General features: G+C 33.6%; 1 protein-coding gene across 1 annotated transcript; it reads left to right on the top strand.

Moving 5' to 3' along the window:
• The first annotated feature begins 417 nt into the window (after positions 1-417).
• Positions 418-24350, top strand: LOC126817545 (dihydropyrimidine dehydrogenase [NADP(+)]). The gene is made up of 22 exons (XM_050544606.2): positions 418-565; positions 1761-1871; positions 3357-3527; positions 6982-7143; positions 7525-7721; positions 7901-7982; positions 9126-9213; positions 9984-10091; positions 10242-10411; positions 11503-11713; positions 12848-13032; positions 14243-14458; positions 15603-15767; positions 17768-17836; positions 18199-18282; positions 18961-19081; positions 19712-19974; positions 20117-20296; positions 20938-21084; positions 21337-21420; positions 21897-22008; positions 22372-24350. Exons 1-22 carry the CDS (start codon positions 527-529, stop codon positions 22515-22517), a joined length of 3111 nt encoding a protein of 1036 aa, XP_050400563.2. The 5' UTR covers positions 418-526; the 3' UTR covers positions 22518-24350.
• Positions 24351-24397: the final 47 nt, after the last annotated feature.

Raw genomic sequence — 24397 nt, 5'->3', positions numbered from 1 at the left:
TATAACAAAATGATCCTGTAAACATATCCTATTTATTTTGCTTCTTATTGTGAACAATATTCAAATGGGAACACATCAATAACAACACATTTGTACACTTATGGATGTTTAATCTGTAATCAACGGTGCAAAGTCAGAGGGGTCAAAACCAAAAGTACGACACAGATGTCAGTAGCGGGTGTGTCCTCCACGGGCTCTTACGCACGCTGTGCAGCGACGTCGCATGGAATTTACCAATGTTTGAAAGAAAGTGATGCGTTTTCCGTGGCGCTCAGTATATATTTCACATTAAGAGAGAAAATCTGCCTTGTTCAGCAAGAAGAACTGAGTTAATTTACTATCAGCGATACTGCAATAGTCTGGTTAAAAATGACTACTGATCAATGTTCGTGAACAACAAGACACAAAACCGTAAAAGATGATAATCACAGCGAAAGTAGGACACCAAGAAGTGGATGGTAAATAAATAAGCTCGGCAGAGGAATAGACTTCACAATAATTCCACTGTAAAGGCAGTCCACTTAACATGACGCATAACCTGAGTAAAGATGTTCCTGATATAGAGGTACACTATTTTAATGTATTATGTGCAAAGACTGAGCAGTTCAATTAACAGATCGGTTGTGGAGTGTTGTTTTGCAGAAAGTTTCAGAATCAGTACCAACCAGGGCGCCTGGAAGGTTTCTCGTAAAGTTTAAAGTGACACTTTTGCTGTTCAAATAACTTTAATGATGGCTTGGCGTCTTGGAGATCATCGCCGATATGAAATTTACAAACTATGATTTTTATATTCTGCTTGACATAGTTTTGCAATAGAAGTGATAACCGACAGGTTTATAACTTATATGTTGTAACCTACATTGCAGTGATTCATTGAGGGGTCGATTTCCTGACAGTATTGTTTATTTATTTATGAGATTACAAGATTGCTAGCTGTTGAGAATAATACTGGTAACATAAGACTGTCTTTGAATAAAATAACAAACTTTTAATAAGCTGTTGTAGATATAAGACAAATAGGAAATTATTTTTTTCGACAATACTAATATATACGAAAACACCGGAAAACACCATGTTATACTGAATACCGGAAAACACTGGAAAAACATTAAATACCGGAAAACACACTAAATAGGTAACCCGGAGACTGGCACCCTAAATAGGTAACCTGGAGCCTGGTCCTCTGTGCCTGGGTTAGGGTTAGGGTTAGTTTCCGGTTTATAGTATAGCCCTTCTCCAGGTTACCCAATCTGATTAAAATACAGATCTATATTTCGTTTCGTATTTTTATACTTTCGATGGCCTACACTACATGAAGATCTGACAAGTTATAGCGATAGGTCACTTCAGGGGTCAAAAGACCAACTTATGACCCTATGACATCAGACATTTGATTAACCAATCAGCATTGATGTTACTAGTGGATTACCCACAGTTCCGTGAAAAACACGACTAAAGCTCGCCGTAACACACTGTTTCATTGGCTTATACCTGACACCATTCAGAACACCAGTTAAATAACAACTCTTCCAGATCCAATTGTAGTAAAGACAAGTAAAACGAAATTTTAAACTATAAAAACGAAACGAAATAGGATCTGTGTTTTAACCAGATTGTCAGGGTATCTATTTAGGGTGTTTTCCGGTATTTAGTGTGTTTTCCGGCTTGAAGATTTGGTTTGGTGTTTAATTTAATGTTTTGTCAAAGTTTGATCAATTTTGAGCTGATCCTTAATTTCTTCAATTCTTTTGTTATTGCAGAATATCCTGAACTTAAATCCTAAAGTCAGACATCATGCAAAACTTGTACCAAGTGCACAAACAAAACAAAATAAAAGGCATTGGAAACGGAATACAGACAAATCTTGCTCCGTAAGTACGATAACTGTAAATCTTTACATCTGAATATCTTCAGTAATATCAAGATAGTCAAGATAAACTTGAACTTTCCTTAAAGTAAAAAATAGCACAAGAAAGAGTAGAAATACGCTCACACTTTACACAGTTGCTTTGTCTCAAAAAAAGATAGTTATAGACAGCATTCAAGCTTATCCTAAAGGAAAAATTGTTGACTCTGGAGAGTGGACAAGCAAAATTATGCTATGTAAAGGGCCATAATAGTACTAGAACCAAAATTTCAGTTCCAAATGTCATCTACTCATATGAATCATTATCCTAAGTTTTGAAAAAGATTTGTCCAAAAACGTGGCCTGTAGAGAGAGGAAAAGCAAAATTATGTTAATTAAAAGAGCCATAACTCTGGAGCAACAAACAAAAACGTTTAAATTCAATCCTAATTGCCGTCTACCCATCAAATAGATTTGTAAGAAATTGGGGCCTCTATAGCAAGCGGACAAGCAAAATGACTCTAATTAAAGGGCTATATAACTGTGGAAAGAAAAAAGCAATTGCACTCAAATTGTACCTGTAAATATGTTATCCAGTATTAAAATATCCTTCTAATCAAAAAGAGCTATGTGGTTATATTACACTGTTGTAGATTAGTACTAATTAGTATTCAATCAATGAATCAGTTAGATGGTGCACTAATCTTGACATCAAATTAAAGTATTTAAGTTATAGATTATGCTGAAATTTTAAACAATAGCAATTGGCTTTTCATTGTGAGACATTTTATACAATGTTGATCAATATAAAATTTAATTTGCAAGTTATTAATGCATGTACCTGAATTATGTAATGAAATCACATATAATTTCTATGCAAAACATAGGCTTGGTCTAGGGGACTTGAAGATTTACCCAATATTTTATAACACAAGAACTGTGTTTGTAGGTCAATGCTTGCTCCACAGTAAGGTCACATCTGGTAGATTAAACTGTGTTGGTTTGTTTGTAGGTTAACTTAAGTAGAGTATATGTTATAGTTACATAAATATTATTTATATACATTCTTATGAAGCTGCTTACTAAGGAATTGATGTTTCAAGACCTTTGTTTTAATAAATTGAAGGGCAAATAACCTACCTTTTTTCAATCTAGTCAATAAATACTAATGGCCAGAAACAAAAGTTCTAAACCATGCCTGTTTCTGTTTATTTTTCTCCAGTATCAACAAATTTTACTTGCCTGTTCTCCAAGACATTGTGGTTAAACAATTCCATGGTTTTAGACAACACAGGGAGGGGAAGATTGTGGATAAATGAGGCCCATGTTACATTATCCAAAATCCAATGCAAGTCTCTGGATGCTTGGGAGAATGATTATGTTAATGTAATTTAAAACTTTTACTGTTGTGTTATCTTTTGGTTGTTCGAGTGCCTGCTTAAGTATTCATACAGTTAATTTTGCTCTTCTGTTTTATTTGTATAAATAAAATGTTTTTAATTATTTTCAGAAATGTGAACCATTAACTCAAAATTTTGATGACATTAAGCACACTACACTTAGTGAGAGAGCTGCTTTAAAAGAGGCTGCAAGATGTTTGAAATGTGCCGATGCACCATGTCAGAAAAGTTGCCCAACACAACTTGATGTCAAATATTTTATCGGATGCATTTCTAATAAGGTTGAGTATTAGGAAATAATAGTTTTTGTGTGTCTGTAGTTGGTATGTGTCATTAGCTCAATTATCTTCTGGAGGGTTGGATGGCTGAATGGTTAGCGTGCGCGCTGTATCATAAAGTCTGTCATTGAGTCGACCGGCGTGGTTTCGAATCCCCGGTTGTACGTGGCAAGGAGTAGGGTCGCCTGTCCAACCTCGTGGGTTTTCTCCGGGTCCTCCGGTTTCCTCCCACTGCTAAAGACCCCTACGCGCAAGCAAATTATGTAAATAAAATTAAACCATATGTTAGTCCTGAAATGACCTAGTTTGTGTCGAGTGGACGTTAAACCTCATTTCTCTCTCTCTCTCTCAATTATCTTCTAATTGGTTGCCAATGTGAATGACCGCCGATTGTTCTCAAAATAGAAGATATTATTAACACGATTCAAAAAAGGCACTATTACATTTACATAAATATAAAATCTATAAAATATAAGACCGCTGATTCCTTTCAATTTCCTGCCTATGACCATCGATTGTTCTCAAAAAACAACATATGAACACAATTCAGAGTAGGGACTATTACATTTGCACACACATAAAATCTCCCAACATTTATAATTATATTTTCCATATAAAATAGGAAGGCCAGTAGCAAACTATAGCAGAGGCACCAGCTTCAGGCCCGAGATTTCTGTTTGAAAATCTCAAACAATAAAACTGAAAGAAAGCACCAAATCCAGGGAAAACAATTGATATGAACCACCTGAGGCAGGGCCCACAAGTCCAGAGAAGGGGCCCCCTGTACAATAAAAGGGCCTCCAAGTCCAAGAAAAGGGGCAGGTTTGTTTTATTGGGGTTTGTTTATGTTTGGTGCACTTACTATTATCTCTGGGTAGCATTCTTTCTCCACTCTAGTGCGAATCATGCATCACTTGCATTCCACTGGGGAGCCGCGGTGGCTCTGTTATTAAGGCATTGTCTCCATAACCTGCTGGATGTCCTGTGTTCAATCCCTTTGTTGGTCGGAAAAGATCATCAGGATTTTGTACCGTCGTGGCTACCACTGGTGTTGCAGAGTGGACGGCCTGGCAATGGACAATGTGATGGAGGAGAAAGATCACAGGGACGAAAAACCGAGGCCCCGTATACACATTGGCGTGCAACTCAGGCAAATTTGTCCTCATAACACACTGTATGGCACATGCCTCGTCTTCATTAGCTCAGTAGGATGTTAAACCTCATGTCATTTTTTTCATTGTTTTCCACTATCAGATCCGGATTAATATTTTATCAGCTCCTGGGCTGCAGGTAGTATTTTCGATAATTATTATCAAAATTTATACATTTCTTTCAAACAAATTTCTCCAGATACTTTAATTCAGCATTTACAATTGAATTAACTTAGCACTTTGTAAATTTTGTTTCTGTGAACTGGGTGATGTATCAGTAATGAGTTCAGGAAGCTGTGACAATTAAATGTATGGTTTGAATAACTTCAATAAGCTTCCTATATTCTTTTTAAAATGTGAGTTTCATCTCTGCTTTGCCACACAGAAATGTCAGATGCTTGTAGTACTATCAAGATGTCCATAACATGGAGGTTAATGTCCTACTTTTCTCTACCAACATTGTTAATGAAATGTGCATGATACGGAAAATTTTGCCCTGGCAGTGGCTCTACGACCAATTCCATGTGCACGCCTCAGTTTTTCATTTAAACCAAACAACTAGACGCTTACCAGGCCCTCCGTCCTGCACCACTGCCAACTCGAAAACTCCCCAGAAAAATCTTAGGAACTTCCAAGCCAAACATCATGATCTCGAAGACGAGTTGGCGGAAACAATGCTGTTCGGGTAAAAGGACCCATCATAAAGCACATTACCCATCTTCATTAATCCAGTTGTTTCAGAAGAGCAGAATGTTAAACCCAGTTTCATTTGTTTTTTGTTAGATATGGGTAACAAAATCATCGGTTCCAGTTTGTATCTAAATCGACATGAAAGTATGCTAAATCTCATCTACCCAACATCGTGTTCTCGAAGACGAGTTAGCGGAAACAATTCTGTTCGGGCAAAAGGCCGGTCATATATCACATTACCCATTTTCATTTATCCAGTTGTTTCAGAGGAGCAAAATGTTAAACCCAATTTCATTTGGTTTTCGCTAGATATGGGGAACGAAATCATCGGTTTCAGTTTGTATCTAAATCGACATGAAACTACTCTAATTTTCAAAATTTTCTTTGAGAGGACCCTCGAACCCCCTTGACTTACGTCGTTCGGAACGTGTTGCCTCTTCTGAATGACGATAGTTGACATCATGAAAATTATTGTCATATCAAACATATCTTTAAAGGGCATTTAGTGAAGTGATCTATAATAACAGATAGCTTTATTGATAACATTAACTAGGTTTATTAACTGCAACTTTTCAATGAGGGTACTCCTCACCGTTATCAAGCAATGATACAATGTTACAGAAGGTTATATACAAACGGGTAACAATAAACTAATTAAAAAATTAAAAGACGGAAGCCGTACAAAGACACAGTGATAAACATTATATCAAACACTATGACAAACATGCGGATACGACGATAGAACATCATTCAGTACATTTAATTGAATAATATCCATATCCATAACATAACCAATGCCGTGTGCACGAGTCAATGCCAATATTTTTTATATTTATCGAACACCAGCTGTTTAATATTATATGGAAAATATAATCATAATGGTTGAAGATGTTATGTTTGTGCAAATGTAATGGTCCCTATTCTGAATTGTGTTAATAATATCTTGTATTTGAGAACAATTGGCGGTCATCGGCAGTCAATTTAAAAGAATCGGCGGTCTGTGGTGGTCATCGGTGGTGAAAAGACACACTGCTTATAAACATTTAATGTAATTGCAATAGAAAATAGGCAACTCAACGATTGTTTTGAGAACCTTATAAAAGCAAAAGGAAAATACTACTAGTTTTCTATTCTTGCCTATCCTGCATGCTTCGGAGATATTAATTGTACTAAACAAAAAGATGCTGCTCCTAATGGTATAGAAACTTAATAATAAAACAAATAAAAAAAAAAATGAATGTAATTTTCTAAATCGTCTGTAACAACCAAACAGAGCTAAACAGTTGCTGTAATTCAGAATCGTTAAAAATAGATTTTTTAGGGCTTTATTATTTGATAGTGTGTAGGAAATTTCAGGTGCAATGGCTATTTATAGAGTAATGGAACTTACTGTCGCCCTTTCAATGACCATCAAAATCCTTAAATGTATTCTTTAAAGTAGGATTTATGTCAAAATAACGTCTTACTAAGTTTGTCTGATGTATTTTCTCAATCACTGATGGGATGTGGCTGGTCAGTTTCACTGCCTATTGAAAATTGTCCCTGGATACAATCTATATGTGAAATATTTGAATTATTATGTAGTCTAAAAGTTTGTTAATGTTTTATCTTTTCAGAATTTCTATGGTGCTGCCAAATCCATCCTTTCTGATAATCCATTAGGATTAACATGTGGAATGGTTTGCCCTACAAGTGATCTTTGTGTAGGAGGATGTAATCTATATGCATCAGAGGAAGGTCCTATAAATATTGGAGGTTTACAGCAATTTGCAACTGAGGTTTGTAACTTACCTTAAGATTTTTTATATGCTTACAATTTAATGGGAGTAAATGTTGCGGCAACTGTTGGTCAGTCTATCATTCACGTGATGTGTTGTATATCTTGTTGTTCCACCTTTATTTGAAAAATATTGTAACTGAAAGTATTATTATACAAGAAACCATTGTGTTCAGAGCTCATTCCAGCGATTAATCTTGTAAGAGCCACCAATTCACAGTCCTGTCTTGGCTAAAAATTGTTTATACATATTTTAGAGGATTCAAAACATGTCACTCTTGCATGCACTCAAAGTATTAAATTGCATCGCATGTAGTGTATAATTGATAAGATGATTTAATTAACAATGTGTCATAATGATGTACTTTCCTTTCTTTTATAGATATTTAAAGCTATGAAAATTCCACAAATACGAGATCCAAACCTTACTCCTAGAGATCAGTTACCTAAAAGCTATGGGTCAAAGATTGCCTTATTAGGATGTGGTCCTGCCACCATCAGTTGCGCCACTTTTCTGGCACGTTTAGGATATTCAGATATCACAGTTTTTGAAAAGAATGAATATAATGGAGGATTGAGGTATTAGGATTTTGCATTCTATCAACTGCATTTTTTTACAGAGTAAAAAATACTTCTAAACATACATATACATAGAAATATAGTTTTGAAAGAGTTATCTCCCATTAATGCACAGATATGAAAACTGAAATTGTGACAAGGGATCGATATCGATTATGTCTGGATATTTGGTTTTTCAGTTCCTCTGAAATCCCTCAGTTCCGTCTTCCATACAGTGTTGTAGATTTTGAGGTGGCATTGATGAAAGATTTAGGAGTGAAGGTTTGTATCGTTTTATAAGTTCAATATCAGAATTTAAATAAACAGAAATACTGACTTGGGCAGTAATTCATTGTAACCCGGGTATCATTTAATCTTGTGTATTTAGCACTAATTTCTTTCACATTCATTCATTATCAAATCTTTCTTTAAAAAGTCATAAAAATCGTTTAAAATCACCAAAATTTATCTAAAATCATCTAATTTGTACTTGTGTCCACTTTAAAGCTGACCATTCAATTTTGATAATGAGCGTCCAATTTACAAGCGTTTAATTTCTCGATCAATGTTACAAAATGAACAACCCAATTGATTATTGATGAATAATGATTAATTTTCGAACAGTGGTCAGGAAATTAAATACTTGTAAATTGGACACTCGTTATCAAAATTAAGTACAAATTAGATTATTTTGCATGATTTTAAATGATTTTTACAAATTTTTAAACAAAGATTTCATATTAAACGAATGTGAAAGAAATTAGTGCTAGATACACAAGATTAAATTATACCAGGGTCACAGTGAAGAAGTCCTTATTACTGACTTGGTTGTGTTAAAGCCTTCTATACTGGCACCTTCCCTACCATATTCACAATCCGTACACTTTATTAATTGTCCAATCCACTGCCTTTGGGATCGTCTGTCCATTTGTCTGTCAGTCCATCTGTTACATTTTTTGCTACCTATTAACTCTGCTTCTAATTGGGTTAGAATGTTCAAAATCCAGGCGGATGGCTTGACTAGGATTGATGATGAATCTAAGCAGAAATAAGAAATTTGATCGGTCGTGACTTTTAAGCATGTAGATGTTCATTAGGTGAATATCATATGTGACTGAGTTAAATGATCATGATTTCCTGCTTAGGTCAGGCAGAGATAAGTAACTTTGTTTCAAATTAAGTGAGAATGGTAAAATTTGATATATAAATTCATCATATAAATACCTTAACTGAGTTTGATAATGAGCAGTATCTGCTCAAGTTAAGCAGAGTGATAACTGATAAGTTGCTTAAGTAGAAAGATAAATATGCAAGTTTTTAATGAGTGTCATCTAGCTATATTGGGATTAACAGCCTCACTGTTAGTTTGTTAGTCTGATAGCATGATATAGCTAGCAAAGATTTTACATTTATTAATTATTTCAGATTGTATGCGGTAGGTCATTGAGTAGCAAAGACATTACATTATCATCATTAAAAGCAGATGGTTATAAAGCTGCATTTATAGGTATAGGTAAGTCTGTATGAAATTAAGCATTAAATTAAAAATGATTTAGCTGGTAGAGTTGGAAAGGTAATTTGGATAGGTGTATATGACTATAAGATTTTGCTCCGTTGTCAAATATACTTTTTGTTATTTTGTATTATTTTTCTAAGAAAACAGGCAAACAAATCAGTAATGTAGATCACATGTTTTGAATTGTAGCTTTAAAAATATATAATATAGCAAGATTGGTAGAATTTTTGCTCTCTAAATTAGTAGTATTGTATTAATTAATATCTTGGGCTAATTATTAGATTCACACATTCTATAGAAGTCAGATCTAATGCACTCAAATGAATGCCTGATAGTTGATACATAAAAAGAGTTATAATTTGGTAAACATAAGCTGGTTCCATGGGAATGAGAATATGTTTAACACGTGATTGGAAATTTATTAATTGCTTCATTTGGCATGAGTAACCAATCACTATACTTAATTACGTCATGTTTGACCAATTAGATAATTTAAGGTCCAAAATATAAAGCTACAAGACCATCATATTTTGGGGCATTCGTCAGACAAGGCTACTAAGATATGTAGTAAGAAAAGATACATGGGTTATACGCCGGATGGTGCGACCGGTATTAGTATGTGGGCTGCTTTCCACGTCTGACAGATGACCCATGGTACTACAATATGTAAAGAAAAATTACAAATGATTGGCTAATTATCCTAAATGATACAGAATTTAATTATGGTATAGTACAGTTATATTTTATATTCATATTTGTGTTTTTAGGTCTGCCAGACTCCAAAAGAATTCCTATTTTTGAAGGACTTACAGTTGAACAAGGATTTTATACCTCAAAGACATTTTTACCAGTTGTATCTCAGGCTAGTAAGGCTGGTTAGTAGGCATACTTTTTAAAGCAATTTTATGTTTAGGGAAAAATGATTTGATAAGATATTAAATAAGTCGTAATTTAATGCAAAATAACAATTTATGTCCAAATATTTTCAATGTGTCAATGATTCATAAACTAGTTTCTATGTTCAGGTATGTGTAGCTGTAAATCTGTATTACCTCGTCTAAATGGAAATGTGATTGTGTTGGGAGCTGGAGACACAGCCTTTGATTGTGCAACATCTGCTTTACGGTGTGGAGCCAAAAGAGTTTTTGTTGTGTTCAGAAAAGGTTTTACAAATATTAGAGCTGTACCAGAAGAGGTAAGTCATTGTAAAAAAGGAATTTTATACAAAGTTTTGATTTATTCCAAATATGTATTGAAGAACTTGCTGTGAATTCTTAATTCTTGGGATATTTTGCAATGGGGGGAAACTGAAGATAGCACATTTTTGTCCACTGCCTTTCAAAGAAAACAGGGGACTGTTAAAATGAGTCCGTCCGTCTGTCTGTTTGTCTGTTCATCATACTTTTTGGGCCACAATAACTCTCCTTCTTCTAATTGAGGTAGAATGTTCAAACTTGGTGTAGGTGTGTATTATCTGAATGCCTTGACGGAGTTCAAGTTTAGCATTTTCTACTTAGGCTAAGCAGAGCTAAGCAATTTAATTAGTTGATGCTTTAGTACACGCTAGCTTTGGTTGCAATTAAGTGAGAGTGGTGAAACTTTGTGTATAGTTTCATTATATCAATACCTTGACAATGTCTGATGCTTTCTAATTGAGGTAGAATGTTGGTGTTGATGTTCATTAGGTGAATGTCTTAACTAAGTTCAGTGATGAACATTTTCCGCTAAAGTTAAGCATAGCTAAGCAATTTCATTGGTCAATGCTTTGGGGCAAGATAACTTTGATTCTAACTTATGGAGAGTGATGAAACTTAGTGTAGAGCTTCACTACCAGGTATACTTTAAAACCTTGACTGAGTTCCATCATTTGATGGCTCGATACTTTCCAAAAAGATACATGTACACTGCGGCGGGGGACATTAGTCTCACTGTGGACGTATATTGTCGTCACCTTTGTCTGTCCATCCACAGTTTGTGGACAGCCTACAGGTCATTTTGACGAAACTTAAGATTTAAGTTTATCTCCAAAAGATCTCGGTTCCTTTCAATATTGGCATGTATCGGACTGTAACTTCATGGATTATAGCCTGTGATTGTACGAAAAATCACGTTTTAAGCTTGTGGACACTCGAGAGGTCACAATTTTTATCTGATTTTGATGAAACTTGAAATGTATGTTTATAACCCAAAGATTTTGGTTCCTTTCGATATTCGCGCGTATGGTACCGTAACTTGGTTGAATTTGATAAGGACTGTAAATTTTATTTTTGAATTCTGTTTTTGCAGATGGAGCTTGCACGGGAGGAAAAATGTGAATTTCTGCCATTTATGTCACCGCAAAAAGTTTTGTGTTCTAATGGTAGAATAAATGCAATGGAATTCGCACGCACGGAACAGGATGAGGAGGGAAACTGGGTTGAAGACGAAGAACAAATTATTAGAATTAAAGCCAACTTTGTTATTTCTGCTTTTGGCTCTGGCCTTGTTGACAAAGATGGTATGACATTGTTCTTATTCATGTTGTCATTGCCTTGTAAATATTGTATTGATGAAACCGGTGACAGGTACCTGTATATGTCCATCATCAGTAAAGTTTACTGTACCTTGTCAGTCTGATTAATCACTATAGCAATATATATGAATTATTTATTAATTTTTTTATACACCCACATTTTCATGTGGATGTATATTATCGTTGCCCCTGTCTGTCTGTCCATCCACAATTTGTTTGTGGACACTCTCAAGGTCTCAATTTTTACCTGATTTTGACGATACTTGAATTATAAGTTTATCTCCCAAAGATCTTGGTACCTTTCGATATTGGCAGGTATCAGGTGGACACGCTAGAAGTCAGGATTTTTATCTGATTTTGATGAAACTTAAAATATATGTTTATAACCCAAAGATCTCGGTTTCATGCAATATAGTGTAAAAGTATTTAATACTAAGGATAAGGATGTGGACCCTCTAGAGGTCATAATTTTTGTTGAAACTTGTTTATATCCCGAAGATCTAATTGAACACTAACTTCCGATTATGATCCCTTATTGTACGAAAAATCGCTTTTTTGTTTAGCTGGGATTATGGCCCCTGATTGTATGAAAAATCAGGTTTTTAGCTCGTGCTCCCTCTAGGTCACAACTTTTAACCGATTTTAAAAAAACCTTTAAATATATCACCCTTATACTCTAATGAAAGTTAAGTTCAAATTTCGGGAAAATCGAAACGAAATTGCCCGACAAAGTACCCGCTTCTAGTATGCAAATAGTGTAAAAGTATGTAATACAAAGGTTGTGGACCCTCTAGAGGTCACAACTTTTGTCTGATTCTGATGAAACTTAAAACATATCTTTATATCCCAAAGATCTCGGTTCCTTTCGATATTCGCGCCCTTCAGACAAGAACTTCCTTGATTATGGCCCCTGATTGTACAAAAAATTGCATGGCAACCGCTTGTTACATTTCTTCATATCTCTGGTTAAATGATTTCAAATGATTACTGTTATTTTATAAATTTCCATAAAATGGTTACACCTTTTTGGTGATACATACAAATTTTGTCTCCTGTTAGTGTATATTAAGTATGTTGGCATCAGACACTCATATTAAACATTATATTCATATTTTTCAGTTATTAAAGCTTTAGAACCGATTAAATTGAACAAATGGCAGCTACCAGAAGTGAACACTAACACAATGGAAACAAGTGAATCCTGGGTATTTTGTGGTGGTGATATTGCAGGTGTAGCACAAACAACTGTAGAAAGTGTAAATGATGGTAAATGTGCATCTTGGTATATTCATCGATATTTACAGGTAAATAATTTAACCAATTAAAGTTGTTTATCAACATTACAAAATTACAATGAAATGTGGGATCCTAAATGAGAACCAAATCAGGTATATATTCTTACTGTAAAACTAGAAAACTGTGTACATGAGTGCATGAAAAGAAAAGAACATTTTTTATTTACAATACCTCATTTTATTTTATGCCACTTGTAAAAACTATATATAGTTGGTTGTCTGCTTAAGTAGAGTAACATCCCTTGTGGCATATCAAATTACCAGGAAAATGAAGGTACATAGCTGTAGTATACAGTGGTAATTTGATAAACAAATAAACTATATTGATCACTGTATCACTCATTTTCTTGCATATTTATCTTGAACAAACAAAATATAGCTTCAAAGTTAAAAAAACCACTATTACCGTAAACACCCACGTATAGCACGCCGCCAGAACATGCACCCACTCTGATATTCTTTGGTGTGTACGTAAAAGAACCCATGACAATTGGAATTTGAAATAAGAGTAGGCCATGGCACTGATGTCTGGGCAAAATTTCCTTCATAGCACACTGTATGGCGTATGGTAATCAAGATATCTCAATAAAACGTTGTCTTCAAACATATGCTGAATGTTTGAAATCAGTACGCATGTGCAATCCGTAACCACTGTTAACAAAACAATGTCAATAGAGTTTTTTCACACGTGTTCAAAATGGATATTAATCACTGTGGATCTTCAAATTTGGATTTAAGACTGTATAAGTGATATTTTTATAAATTATGATAAATATATTTGCATAGCTTCGTAGTTTGGATCATTATATGAGCTGTACTTATGTCAAACTGTCAGCGAAAGGCAATTCTGAAATTGGTCATACGTGTATGGGTGATGTTTTAAAAAGGACATCGATCTTTTGTGCATTGAAAGTGATGGAAAAAGTTAAAAATTTTCATTCCCCTAAATATCACGGACCCCTAGTTCAGGGTGGACAGTACAGGGGGAAAAAGTGTGTGTTAAACGGTAATTATATAATCTCATTATCTCTCACAGAGGCTAAAGTAATTATCTGCCCATATACATTTAATATTCGCAATAATTTCATGTCACATTTATTTTATTTGCAAAGTTTTCTTGCTTTACAGTAGCTAAATCAATTGGTGTGGAAGTTTTGACTTGGGGCACAAAATGATGCTATTTGTATATACTTGTATTCATTTAATTATGTTTTATTAGAGTTTAGATAATGTGAATATTCCAAGTGAACCTAGTTTACCAAACTTTTACACTCCTATTGATCAAGTTGATATCAGTGTGGAAATTTGTGGCCTTAAATTTTCTAATCCATTTGGATTAGCAAGTGCTCCTCCAACAACTACTAGTGCCATGATACGTAGAGCATTTGAACAAGGTTGGGGTTTTGCTCTTACCAAAACATACGCTTTAGATAAGGTAAGTGAAAATGTTTTTTTTTTTAATTAACAGTAGGTGAATCTTCCTATTGACGTTTTTATGCTCATCAACCTTCCACATTGTTTGTACTCTCTCTACAGACTTAAGGTTGTTGACAGATTTTCAATGATAATTAGTATGCAGTTACAGAAGATCTCTACAGGTTTGGAGGTCTATGGAAAAAATTAATTTCGGAGTTATGGCCTCTGACTGATTAAATGTAAATTAAAGTATATATATATACAGGTTTGGAGGTCTATGGAAAAAGTAATTTCAGAGTTATGGCCTCTGACTGATTAAATGTAAATCAAAGTATATTAAGGTACTGAATAGTTAGTAATGAATGGGTAGAGAGGATTCCTGTCAATTTTGAACATTTGCACAAAAATAGTTTGATAGTTATTTCACCTGATACATATTTGTCGATAACATATATTGTCATATATTACCATACTTGTATGCACTCCAGAGAGCACAGTTCTTGACTATGGATTTTCACAAATTGTAAAAATAAACTTGATCAATTTTTTAAAGATTATGGGCAGTACTTACTACTTCCATCCAAATTCTTTTAACGACTCAATAGGTCAGAGTTCTGGAGATACCTTTTTAAACGCATACTGGCCTAGTTAACTACTCATCATAGACCTGGACCCTATCAAAACACAGATACATGTATGATAATGTATCAATTTTTTACAGAGTTATTGTCGGTGCCGTTAAAATCTAGTAATCACTGAGTGACTGAGTTTGTGAACTAACTCCAAAGGTCAGAGATTGGGAAAGAATTTCAAACTTAGGTAGTTTGATAAAAAAAAACCTGACGAACTCTATCGAAATATAAATTCATCCATCAATTATTTGCAAAGTTATTGCCCTTGTCACCCAAACCTTATAATGCTTTAACTACTATGTTTTCAACTTGCTAGTATTATTTGCCTAATCATTCGATTTTTATTTCAAAATTGCTAAATGATTGTTCTATTATTCCATATAACTGTATTAAGTTTGACCAACAAAGCTTTGAAAAATTAGAGCCCTTTTTGTCAGGGATGATTTAACCATGCAGCCCATGTCCAATAATTTGGTTACATATATCACTGTCATAAAATATTTAATCGTGGATTTTACTCATTTTTCTCAGAACATTGTTACAAATGTGTCTCCAAGAATTGTCAAAGGTACCACCTCAGGTCATTTGTATGGACCAGGGCAAGGATCTTTCCTAAATATTGAACTTATCAGTGAGAAAACAGCAGCTTATTGGTGTCAGAGTGTAACAGAACTGAAGAAAGATTTTCCAGATAAGGTGGATTTTAAAATGTCATAGCCATAGAATATTTGAATAAGTGAATTAATGAAAATGCTATTTATTATTCCAAGCCATTCTCATGAAGGCTTCTCATTTTAAATTCATAATCAAACCAAAAGTATGTTTATCAAACTCAATGTTTATTGCTTATTCCAGTTTTAATTGATTTTCCAATCCAAGTTTTGGCTTTATTTCGATTTTGTTTGAATAAGATGTTTCATAATATGATTTTGTATTTTTATATGCCCACATTTTCATGTAGATGTATATTGTTTTTCGCCCCAGTACAAACGTACATCCGTTTGTCCACAATTTGTTTATGGACAGTCTACAGGTCACAATTTTTATCCGATTTTGAAAAAACTTGAAATCTAGGTTTATCTCCAAATGATCTTGGTTCCTTCAGATGTTGGCATGTATCGGACTATAACTTCATGGATTATGGCCCCTGATTGTGTTTTTAGCCTGTGGACACTCTAGAGGTCACAATTTTTATCTGATTTTAAAAAACGTTTTAATTTGTTTTTGGATAGTCTCTACAGATCACACTTTTGATATGACTTTGATGAAACTTAAAATATACATTTATATCCCAAAGATCTTGGTTCTTTTCGATATTTGCGCATATTGGACTGTGACTTCCTGGATTATTGTACCAAAAAAAATGTGATTTTAGCTTGTGGACCCTCTAGAAGTCACAATTTTTATCTGATTTGAAAAAACCTTTTAAATGTATAACCGTTATACCCCATTGACAGTTGAGTTAGAATTGCTTGAAAATCGAACGGAAACTGTCCAACAAAATGGTCGCTCCTTGTACGCAAATAGTGTAAAAGTATGTAATACCATGATTGTGGACCCTTTAGAGGTCATAGTTTTGATCTGATTTCGATAAAACTTAATATATATGTGTATATCCCAAAGGTCCTGGTTTCTTTCGATATATGTGCATATCAGACCGTGTCCTGGATTATGGCCTCTGATTGTACAAAAAATCGCAGCTCCATGTACTCAAAAAGTGTAAAAGTATGTAATGCTAAGGTTGTGGACCCTCTAGAGGTCACAATTTAGTCTGATTTTGCTGAAACTTAAAATATATGTTTATATCGCAAAGATCTTGGTTCCTTCCAGTATTCATAAATATCTGATTGTAACTTCTTGGATTATGACCCCTGATTGTACGAAAAATTGCATTTTAGCCTGTGGAACTCCCTAGAGAACACAATTTTTATCCGATTTAAAAAAACATTTAAATATGTCGCCATTACACCATAATGACAGTTGAGTTTGAAGTTCGTAAAAATTGGACCAAAACTGCCAGACAAGATGGCCCCTCCCATTACGCAAATAGTGTAAAAGTTTGTAATACCATAATTGTTAACCCTCTAGAGGTCACAATTTTGATCCGATTTTGTTGAAACTTAAAATATATGTTTATATCCCAAAGGTCTGGGTTCCTTTCAATACTTGCGCGGATGGGACCCTAATGTGGTGGACACACTAGCCGAAAGATTCGGCCGAATCAATCGACGTCGAAATTCGCCTAGTGTGTCCACTGTCATTCGGCCGAATGATTCGCCCGAATCAAACAGGTTTGATATATTCATCTGGTGTGTCTGCTTCGCCGAAGCATTCGGCCGAATATAGAATTTATTAGCCAATCACCACTCATATCGAGAAGTCACGTGATAGATTGAAGGCATAGACGCCGCCATGTTTAATCATGTGACGTGAAAGGTGATGCAATCGACAGGTTGAATCGGGCGAAGCATTCGGCTAGTGTGTCCACCCATTCAGCCGAATAAAATTTGGCGCTGATTGATTCGGCCGAACGATTCGGCTAATGTGTCCACTGCTTTACTTTCTGGATTAAGGCCCCTGATTGTATGAATAATCCCTTTTTAGCTTATTTTCTGTCCATCTCTTGCAAAATGTGGACATGTCTTGCGTGGCAACTGCTTGTTCAACATGGATTTAAGTGTGTCTATTATTTTCAGATTTTAATTGCCAGTATTATGTGTGGTTACAGTCAAGAAGATTGGACCGTGCTAGCACAGATGTCTGAGGTATAAAATACATGATCCAAAGTGCCATTTTAAATCCAGCCGGGTGTAGAATAATATCATCTATCTATCCCCAAACAAAGACAAAATACTTACTAATTCTGATTTAATTGAAAAAAATAAATTATGGGGATTGGATCTGTGCTTTGAATTTACTTGACTCGCCCAAATATTCAGACAGTAGCATGGAAAGAAATATGTTACTCTTTAGTTGATAAATATTTTTTTTTTATGTTTTGTTGAATAGAGCTTTGGTGTTACTTCCTATTTTATTTTCATTGTGGTCACTACTTGTATTTGTTTGACTTACTTCATATTAACTTAAGTAAACAAATGTGACAAATGTGAATATTGTTTGTGTACAGGCTGCTGGAGCAGATGCCTTGGAGTTGAATTTATCATGTCCACATGGTATGGGAGAAAGAGGAATGGGTTTAGCTTGTGGCCAGGTAAATAAATATGGGCTTTACGTAACTATAAACATAAACTCTTCTTTATAGATATTATAAAGGGTTTTTTGACAAAAAAATTATAGAATGAATGTGATTATTTCAAACTTTAATGCTTTGTTGCTCAAGCTACTGATAAATTGGATTATTTTTTTATATACCCACACAGAACATGATCATATATTATCACTAGCAGCTAAATTTATCATCTGTCATCAAATTTACCTTAGATATTTTCACAGTGTTTATATTCATGAAGCCTTGCATTATTCCTTTAAGTGTGATTTTCAATAATTTCTAATTACTACTTACAGTGTTATTATCCTTGATCTTATTGACAAAATCTTTTGGAGTCTAGTGTTTATGTTAAACATTCGATTGGTTCTAACATTGTATGCAATGTTCATGTTCATGAGACAAAGCAACATTGATTTCCATTAGCTTCTGATATAAGTGTTATTGTCCTTGATCATATTATAGAATCTGGGTAGGGCAACCTTTATGTACCACTCGGACAACATAACTGCCCTGTGTGTGTTTTTCGTTGCCTGACAACTTTTCTTCTGCAGTGTACAATGTCTGAACTAAAGAACTGTAGTTAGATCACTACCAGTTGACTATAAGGGCATTTGTCTTTCACAGATTTTATTTACAGGCAATTCATTCCAATATTTTCAGGACCCGGAATTAGTGAGGAATATTTGTAGATGGGTGAGGCAAGCTGTCAAGATACCTTTCTTTGCTAAATTAACACCAAATGTTACAAATATTGTTGTTATAGCACAAGCTGCTTATGAAGGTATATTTACAAACTCAAAACAGCTACTAGTACAAGATATGGCTTTAAATTTAAATTGCGTTAACAATTACAACTTTTGACCTCTCTGCTTCAAAGGCCAACTTAATTGAAATGTGTAATTTTACTTGAAATAAAACTTAATGATTCTTAAAATAGCATGCTTGTACTATTGTATTGTGATTGGAGCTTTTTAGGGTGGTGGTGAAGAATCGTAATTTTATATGTGTCCAAGATAACCCCAGGATTTTTGACACAATTGGAAATTAGAATAATGCTTTGATGGTTAGTTTGCTTGCAGCTTCCCTGATAAAACTTTGGTCATTTCCGTGAAGAGTCCTTGATAAACCTGTGGCCATTTCCATTGAACATCTATGATAGACCTGCAATCAACTTTTGAGCAATCTAGTATCACTATTCTTTTGTATAACCAAACCAGTTTGGGAGCCCTACTAGATCATGGCTTTGGAGAATGACATCATTTACCAATTTCTTTTTTGTAACTTCAGCCATTTTAAAAGTTGGTCTGAAAAAATTGCCTGTACTTCATTCGTCCATGGCATACCACCAATGCTAAAACAAAATGCAGGAGACTAAAGGGAGATAATTCTCAAATGACTGTTTTTCATTCAGGTAAAGCAGATGGTGTAACAGCTACAAATACTGTTTCTGGTTTAATGGGTTTAAAATCTAATGCAACAGCATGGCCAAGTATTGGAAAAGAACATAAAACAACTTATGGTGGTGTTTCTGGTAATGCTATAAGACCTATAGCATTGAGGGCAGTATCAGCCATAGCTAATGCTATACCAGGCTTCCCTATTTTAGCAACTGGTGGCATAGATTCAGCAGAGGCTGGTATTCAGTTTTTACAAGCTGGTGCCAGTGCTCTACAGGTATGGAATATTCTTTGACAATTAGTCTCTTTTAATTATATTGGTCAATTTTTTCTTGATCATTATTAAGGTATTATGCAAATGCACATTATCATTTTGAATCTTTTATTCAGATTGCAAGAATACCACTCTACTTTTACAGGTCTGTAGTGCAATACAAAATCAAGATTTTACCATAGTTGAAGACTATAAATCAGGCTTACAAACTCTTCTTTACCTGAAGTCCATCAAAGAACTTCATGATTGGGATGGCCAGAGTCCCCCAACACCAAAACATCAGTTAGGAAAGCCCATACCTAAAATAAAAGATATTATTGGAGAGGTTGTTATTTTATTATATTATTAGTACATTTCGGACAATAAGATTTATAATCACTATCATGATTCTGAAGCAAAATCTAATTTTGTGGTTTAAGATAAGATAAATTAACTCTTTCAATGCCAAGATCATACATGTACAATCTAAATTTATTAGTCGAAAATTGCCAAGATCGTACATGTACGACCTAATTCCCCAAGCTCAATGTACATGCCGTAGCTGCTCCACCAGTGTCGTAGTTCATTCTTCAGACAACTTGGTTTGTCTGCTAGTATTAGTCTGCTATTAGTCTAACATCAATTTCACTGAGGATTTTTAATTATACATTGTTTACAAGTTCTCTTGTTCTGTGAAGATGGCTACGAAACGCAAAGAAGTAGCTGATTTATTAGTTGTTTCAGATAGCATGGAAGACTATTTTCTGTCAGGTAATGAGAGTGAATGTGAATGTCAATACAGAAGGTGAAAAAACCTTGGAAATTTACATCAAATTTTTTGAAACGGTCTGGGTAGTGAAAGAGTTAATTTGGTCCTTTTTCAAATCAAAATTTTTAATTTCAGTGATACATGATAATATTGAAACATAACATCAATAATCAACTCCTCTCATAAAAAATGAATTATTCAATTCATATTATTTTCAGAGTTTACCATTTTTTGGAGAGTACAAAAAGAAACGTAAAGAAGCTATTGCTAATACTAAGGTTAAAATAGATCTGTTAGATGATATCTATAAACCAGAACCAGTTAGACCAGCTAATCAACCTAAAGTACCAGTACCTAAAATTAAGGTATTTTATAAAGTTTTCCCTCAGAGAATATTTCTGATGTTTGACAAATGACATCATGAATGACAAGAAATTAAAATTTAAAACTCTTGTGGATTGTTTTCAATTCGCATTAATCGATTTTATTTCTTTTACCTTTCTATTGATAGGTAGATATAGTTTTTCTATATTTGAAAGTGTGATAGCTTCAAAATGCAATTCAGTTTTCTATTGTTACAAGCACATGGTATTTGTTTACATTTTTGCATTCTTCAGGATCTGATAGGAAACGCCTTACCTATGATTGGTAGTTATGGTGATCTAGATAATAAACAACAGGTTGTAGCCTTGATTGATGATGTAAGTTTCAGCCTATTACAGGTTTTTATTTTGGCATCAAATGTTATATAAATTATTATTTAGACATTTATTTATATGACAAGCCTATAAACTCTCTTGACATCTGATGGCACAGATGTAAATGGATTAAAATACAATTTCCTTAATGATTAAATTTAAAAATGGAGAAGCAGTAGAAGCACGTTGCTCCATTCATAAACAATCTATGTCAAAACTTCAAACAATGATAATGTGTCTCAGAATGTAGTAATTTGAATGAAATTTTCAATATATTAATTTTGAATTATCTATTTTGGAACTATTATAGCAAGAACTGCCAGCTCTTTATCTAAATCTTACACAATGTATCTTTAATTTTGGTAAATGTTTTATTTGTGTTACATGATATGTGTATTAATGGTGTTATAGTATCTTGTATAATTGTTGGTAATGTTGTATTTGTATTAATTTTGGTAAATTTTTTATTTGTGTTTCAGGATATGTGTATTAATTGTGGAAAATGTTATATGACATGTAATGATAGTGGATATCAAGCCATTGTATTTGATCAATCGACACATTTACCTCGAGTAAATCAAGATTGTACTGGTTAGTGTTTCCTTCACATATACAATTAGAGATTAACTGTGTATACATGTAAATGTGATGTTTTAATTTAAAGAAGAAAAAGATAAGAGTTTTCTTAAATATATTCAATGCAATTAAAACACAGATCTAAATTTCTTCCTTTATATTTTAACATATTATGTGGTTAGGATCTATGTCCCATATGAGCTAAACAGTTTACATTTTTAATGTCTTCAAAGTGTGGTAGATTTTAAAAACCACTTGCATTATTAGATTATGAAAGATAACTATTCAATCCAACCTTAACATCATCTTGTGATAGATAATACCACTACATTTGGTCTAACAAACAGTAATATTGTAAATATTTGATGTATTTTTTAGGTTGTACACTTTGTGTGTCTGTATGTCCAATCATTGATTGCATAACCATGGTTAAAAGAGAAGTTGAGTATGTACCTAAAAGAGGAATTCCTCTTAATACCAGTGGAGTCTCATCTACAGCTGCTATTGTTCTTAATACAAATTAACAAAAAAATTCAAAGTTAACATTGTATTTTATGAAATGGTATGTGAAGTATGATACAAATCAATCTTGTCAAATTTTTGAATAGTACCATTGAGATGGGGATAAAACATTTAATTATTTAGTTTGATTAATTGATATATGATCATCTTTTTGTATACGGTATGTTGTCTTGTCTATTTCTTAAAATGTTGATTTTGTTTTTCTGATTTGTTGATTAGTATTTTAATTATTCATAAACTATGACAGCATCACCATTTAAATATAACTTGTTAGGTGGTATGAAGATAAATATAGAAACATTTAAATCTTTCATTATTGTGGGTTATAGTAAAGATGTGTATGCTTTAAAGACGTGTTTACGAATATAAAGTAATAATACATTGATAATCAAAGAATTCTCAAGGGTACACCAGTTAACTCATCCCTCCAAAATATTCATTCATTTTGTTGGTTATGGTTTAATTTATATTGATGTAAAAATCAATCATAGTTTTATTTTTGTTATTGGCATACACTTACAATTTTTAGCATTGGTTACTTACATTTCATTATCTTATAAATTGTTATATTGTAAATGATCTTGTCTATTCAATGGTGATTGTGTAATTAAAGCTATAAATTAATGTGCATTTTGTGTTTTTTCCCAAAAACTCTCAGGGACATTTTTTTATATGCCCACAGTGAACACTATATATAAGACTACAGCAAATTTTGTCATTCAATCCATTTAAAATATATGTTGTTTACATTAGTGAGATGAAAAAGCCCATGAAATTTCAGTGATCTCTAGTAATAACTTCCAGATGAATAATGCTTGATCACACTGTAGAATGTTGGGAATGCTCTTAGAACTAAAACCGTCTGCTCTAAAATTTATGCGTTATTTAAATTACTAAAACAAAGTAGCATATCAAATCTCAGCAATTTCTGATAATATTATAATTCTGGAATGATAAACCTGTTATAGAATCTTGTATATGCTTTAGTTCAACAAAGTTTATCACATTTTTTTGTTTTCTTTATTGGGATAAAAAATGTTTCAATTTACTACTATTTCTGATAATTGCTTCAAGAGTTATATTGATAACATCATAGAATCCAATCTGAATAAAACACAGATCCTATTTCGTTTCTTTTTTTATAGTTCAAAATTTCGTTTTACTTTTTTTCACAACACTAGGATCTGGAAGAGTTGCTATATAACCCACGTTCTGGTTGAAGTGAGGGATTAGCCAATGAAACCATCTGTTACGGTGACTTCTTGGCGTGCAATGCACGGAACTGTGGGTAAACCACTAGAAACGTCAACACTGATTGATTAATCAATGTCTGACGTCATAGGGTAAAAAACTGCTTGTACGACCCCTGGCGCGACATTCCACTAAAACCAGTCCGATCTTCATGTAGTGTAGGCCATCGAAAGTATGAAAAAACAAAACGAAATATAAATCTGTATTTTAATCAGATTGCATAGAATCTTGTCAGCGCTCCAGTGATATTTAAAGTATAAAGATTTTATCAAAAGTGACAACCTTTATGGACTGCTTGGACTTGGCTGCTGTGGGCATGTTGGTTGTCTGGCAGTCTATCTTCATAAAAAGTGTCTCTTTAAAAATTGTCCCTCCGAACCTCAATAATTTTGCCCAAAATTTAATAAATATAATTATGAATGTATGATCCTATGAAATTTAATTAAATGCCTCTACAAAGTGTGCCTTTCTTTTATTATTGGTATTGAAGAATTTACTATTGATGAACTATTTTCTTCAGAATAAATTTAGGCATTTATAATGTATTTTTTGTTACAGTATTATTATAGGCCTATATATATATATATATATATATATATATATATATAGGCCTATATATATATATATATAT

This window comes from Patella vulgata, chromosome 4, assembly GCF_932274485.2.
Source record: "Patella vulgata chromosome 4, xgPatVulg1.2, whole genome shotgun sequence".
NCBI lineage: Eukaryota > Metazoa > Mollusca > Gastropoda > Patellidae > Patella > Patella vulgata.
The sequence above is the reverse complement of the archived record's forward strand: the minus strand, read 5'-3'. Positions and strand labels throughout refer to the sequence as shown.